Source organism: Tauraco erythrolophus, chromosome 4 (assembly GCF_009769465.1).
Source record: "Tauraco erythrolophus isolate bTauEry1 chromosome 4, bTauEry1.pri, whole genome shotgun sequence".
NCBI classification, from domain to species: Eukaryota; Metazoa; Chordata; class Aves; order Musophagiformes; family Musophagidae; genus Tauraco; species Tauraco erythrolophus.
This window is the reverse complement of record NC_141468.1, coordinates 30,594,557-30,599,556: the sequence shown is the minus strand read 5'-3', so window position 1 is coordinate 30,599,556 and position 5,000 is coordinate 30,594,557. Positions and strand designations below refer to the sequence as shown.

Sequence of the window (5,000 nt, the reverse complement as noted above, 5' to 3'; positions counted from 1 at the left end):
GCACAAGTAATCACATGATGTGAAAGTATGGCATAAGGGATGTGTATATCTCACTAGTTTCCGAAGATTACTGTTTTAACTCTCAAGAAACATGCAACAGTCTCCCAAGTTACCGTGTAATCATATTGAAATTGCATTATACTGGACTTTCTTCTCCTACACTGCATACTGCTGTTACATTTAAAGTTCCTCAGGGCAAGGACTGTGTCTGTATCTATTTTGTAAGGTGTTATGCAAACATATGGTGTTGTAATAACTAATAAATAATCATGAGTAGGCAGTAATCTCAAACTCAGGCCAGGAGATCTTTTATACCTATACCATTGCTTGCTGTCATGTGTTAGACATGTATACTGGTGTGCATACATAGGTGAGCATACACGTATGTGGAAACAGTGCCATGTACTGATGGTAGTGGTGGTGGTGCAGAGGTAAAATCTGTCTCTAGTTCCTTTTCTGGAGATTTTGTACCTAATTAAGAAAAACATTAAATGGTTACATTGACAAACCACACACTGTCATGCCTGTGTAATTGAGGGAGTAAATTTGAATCAAAATTTCGGAAAACAAGTGAATGGTACATTCTGAGCAATTACCTAGTTTTTAAATTGATCGTGCATTTATGCATCATGGAGGAATTAAGTCAGTTCCTTGGAAAATAAAGAAATTGTAGGTTTTATGACTCAGGTAGAGGAAATGTCATGTCCTCGGTGATGCTTGAACTTAGCATAAACTACCAAGCAAGTTACATGTATGCCCTTAAACAATTTTATATTAAAAGAATTAAAAAAATCTTTCATAATTATTTACATATGTTCCTCAGACATGCCTCTTGCAAGGACAGCAGAACCTGTTGCATTTTGCTCACCTACAAACCTTATCATTGGGTCCTAAAACTGTGAATTCATGATTTAGTTAAAAAGTGACAAATATTAGTAAGAGTGAGATGCGGTCCCCTCTATTTTTCCACTATTTCTAATGAACACATTTTTCCCATAGACTACCAATCAAATAACTACATACTTCTCTGGTTAGTTTTGCTAAAAAAGAAAAAGAAGACCTATTTCCTCCGAGGTATAGATAACTTAGTTCCTCAAACTGCGAGACCGAATGTGACCATAGTCCCTTCATAGCTTACCCATGGTGCCTACAGTGGAAGTATCCAGTAAATCTACATTCAAAGGCAAAACTCCTCTGCTCCCATTTCATATTTAGCCTGATCTTTACATTTTCTTCTCAGTGGAGAAGTAAGCCCACTATTAGAGCTCCAAAATGGACTTCTTTGATCCTGGAAGAGAGAGAGAATAAACTGAAAACATTGTCCTTCAAAAAAAACCTGTAATAAATGAGCTTTGTAAAGTTATACTCAATTGAAACGTACAGGTGACAGCCACTGGGGTCTGGGCTGTACTTTAGTTACAGACAGCCACTCACTGAGGTCCTCTTTCCCTGTTGCAGAGTGTGGTTTTGTTTTGCTAAACTGTTATGCCTAGCCTGAATCCTTCCCAGGAGGCTTGCTGTGTGCGTAAGGTGTGTAGCTGTTCCTTCCCCTTCCTTTATCTTGCACACTCTTCCTCAGACTGGAGAGCCTGATCACTGCCATCATCTTCAGAGGCTACCTCTGGAAACTGCAGTGAAAATCAGTGATGTTCCCCTATGGCTCTCTTTTGGGGAAGGGGGAACAGATGTTCTGTTGTTGTTTTTGCTTAACAATTAAAGAAGAGCAGATAGAGAAATCTTAACAAAGTGTACATTCATTCATAGTAGTTCAAGCAACCTAAAAGCACTTCTGTCTTTTGAAGGATGACTTGTAAGGTGATTCTCTGTTCATCTGCAATGATCTGCACGAGCAATAGCGAGTGGAAATCGGGTCAGTCACTACTGAATGTTGATAATAGGTTACGTTGGCCTTTAGATGGCATATGTGACCTGGGAGATAGGAACTGAGTATCTGGCAGTCAACACTGAGAAAGTTTGTAAAACTAAATGAAATAATCAGTTTTGGCTTTTTGTATTGTTGTACGTGAGGCATACTCTGACTAGGTCGTTTTGCATAATTTCCGTTGAATCTAATGGAAGCCATATGCACAGGAGAGAAAAATGGACTCATAAAGAAATTTTCCTCATCTTAACGCTGTCTTACTAGTGTTCTCTCTCTTCTCTAGGCACCTTAACAATGAACATGCATTGGATGACAGAAGCACTGCTCAGTGTCGGGTGCAAATGCAAGTGGTTCAGCAGTTAGAAATACAGGTTTGTTACATGGGTGTATTATCCGATTACTTATTTGCTATTAACTGAAACTAAATTGAAAACACTTGCCTTAGTGACTCTAGCTTAAAGCCATATGTTTCTTGCATGAATTTTGTTGATATTCATGAACGAGTGCGTTTTTTTTTACTTAAAGATTTTTCACATTATAAATTATGCCATAATTACCTAACATCAGCATTGTCTACAGTATTTTGCTTGAACTGAGACCCTAGTACCATTCATCACGAATGAAGAATGCAGTCCCTGGAGCAGAGATTGGATCCAAGCCATCTTCAGGTCTTGAAATGCTGGGTCAGGACCCCTCTTCCTTCTTCCCCTTCTGACCTGATGCTTGTCTATGCCATTCTGCAGGACAGAAGAGTAGCAGAGTGTGTCTCTACCCAACATGACTCTCAGCCTGATAGGAGGTGGATGTTTTTCTGCAAGCAGAAGATGTAATGTCAGATCCACTCAGGGAGGTCCCCAGGGAGCCCCACGGCTGGGACCACAGCACGTGGGTGCCCTGTTCAGGCTCTAACAGATAGAGGTCACTGCATGTGTGTGAGTGCTCCCTCCAGCTTACAGAAGTGCCGAGTATCCCTGAGGTGTCCTAGCACTGAGACTACACTCAGCAGGCTACCGAGGCTGGGTGCAAACCGTGGCAGCCTGGAATGACCGTGCAGGACACTTACACCATGCAGTCCCCTCACGCCTGTACAGGAGTCATAGGAGAGCATTTCTCAGAAGTCCTGTCCGTTCTTGGGAAGATGAAGAGTAGCCCAAGGGATGCAGCGAGGGACCGAGTTTTTTTTCCCTGTTTGTTGCCTTATGAGGAGAAAGAAGCATGAACACCTTTCAGCTTTCTCGCCTTTCAGCATATTGTCTCACTGTTCTCATCCATGTAAGAATAGTTGTTCTTCTTTCAGCCAAGGCAAACTGTTTGGATCTTTTGTATTTTAATACTGGAAACCCAAAGCAATGAGAGGAGTGTACGATAGTGTTTATTTTCATTTCCCTTAAAATGAAAGCTTTATAAACCCAGCCAAAGCCGCTATTTCTTTTGTAAGATTTACAGGATAGTGTTAGCTTAATTTGTTTGTTAGGAATTTATGTCTTGGCAAATAGCATCTCTAAAGAGTCACACACATCATATGAAGCCTAAGAAACCTTTTCCCACCCTCTGCCTCTGATGTTCTTTAATGAAAGATGCACTGAACAAATTAAATCCAGCATACCCAAAATATCTGCAGTAATACAGGTAGTTTCCTCTTCTTAAAATTACTTGCAAGTTTCCTTAGTCCAATCTCAGTCTACAGGTGTAACTCTTGAGCTGAATTTGTGAAGGAAACCATTACAGAACTCTTCAGAAAATGGCAGCGTTAAACAACAAGTGATTCTTCTTGCAATTAATGTTGTCATCGTGTTGTAGATATCCAAAGCTGTATCACTAGAATACAATTTTGAACATTTCTTCTTGCAACCTAGTTCTTGAAAAGAAAATGTTCTTTTCATGTTGTAAGATATCTTTTCCTCTTTTATGCTCTGATATTTTTATCAACAAGTTACGTATTTCAAACACTTCCTCCTCTTTCGCTTTTTTTAATTTTGGTCATTTGTTTGAAATTACAAACATAGCATATGGTCAGAAAATCATCTGAAAAAATGAAAATCAGCTAGGAAAAAGTACAGGTTTCAGTAATGTGATGTTTTCTAACATGCAGTTTAAGGGCTTCTTAAGAACTGTTTACCATTTACAAAGGCTAGGCAGTAATGTAACAGTCCAAGTGAAGATTTAGCTTGCAGTGTGACCAATTATGCCATTTTTTGCTTTGTCTGACTGCTAGTGAAGTAAGGTCCATCAGTTGTAATGAGACCTAGTGCAGTGTCGATGCGACTCGGTGGCAGAGTTCAGCGTTTCACACTGCCTGGGCTCTGTCACTCTATTGAATTAGATTGATGATGGCAGATTGCAGGGGGCACTAACTGGACCTCAGTGGGAAAGGATGAAGTGTGTAGACAATCCTGGCAGGCACTGTGCTTTGAGGACCCTTCACCCCTTCACAGCTGTTGGCACTAGTCCATTGCTAACAGTGTCCACAGGACTTTAAAGAGACACTATGGGCCTTCTAATTTATGGTCTTAGTAACTTGTTACTGTCGAGGCAACTGTGACCTCAATTCTCTTATTGACAAAAAGATGAAGTGTTATTTGTTTTCTCTGACCTTTTAACATATGAAAGGCTATAAAAGTTTTTTTTTGTTTTTTTTTTCTTTTCTTTCTTTCCATGCCCAAAGTTGCATTTCCTCTCAGATAAGTTTCTACTGACATAGACTTTTATATGCAGGAATCATTACACCGAGACAAGCTCAATGATAAGATGTATCACTGCAGTAAAATAGGTGTATCAGTCATTTCTAAAATGCTTCTGATCTCACTCTTTCTTAACAGCTTTCTAAAGAACGCGAACGTCTTCAAGCAATGATGACCCACTTGCACATGCGACCCTCGGAGCCCAAGCCATCTCCAAAACCTGTAAGTGCATATTGCTTTATAAACAGTAAATAGGTCTACAAATGTAGCAGACTAAGAAAATGAACAATTTAGTGACAGCTGGAAAACAATGAGTGTGATGAAAAATATGGCAATAAAATGAAGGTAAAATGCAATAGCTTGTCAAATTGTATGTTTCTTTAAAAGTAGTGCTATCTTTTACAAAATCTATCCAATCTACACCATAGGTGACACTA

At 39.5% G+C, this 5,000-nt stretch overlaps 1 protein-coding gene across 12 annotated transcripts in view; it reads left to right on the top strand.

The window, feature by feature from the left end:
* The window catches only part of FOXP2 (forkhead box P2), a 202,336-nt gene that overhangs the window by 159,296 nt on the left and 38,040 nt on the right, over positions 1-5,000 (top strand). For 11 of the 12 annotated variants that reach the window (XM_086609770.1, XM_086609773.1, XM_086609769.1 and 8 more), the window contains 2 exons: positions 2,166-2,253; positions 4,702-4,785. In XM_086609770.1, coding sequence (XP_086465896.1) covers positions 2,166-2,253; positions 4,702-4,785 — 172 coding nt within the window. Of the gene's footprint in view, positions 1-2,165; positions 2,254-4,701; positions 4,792-5,000 lie in introns of all 12 variants that reach the window. The other variant, XM_086609772.1, reaches the window with a different exon arrangement.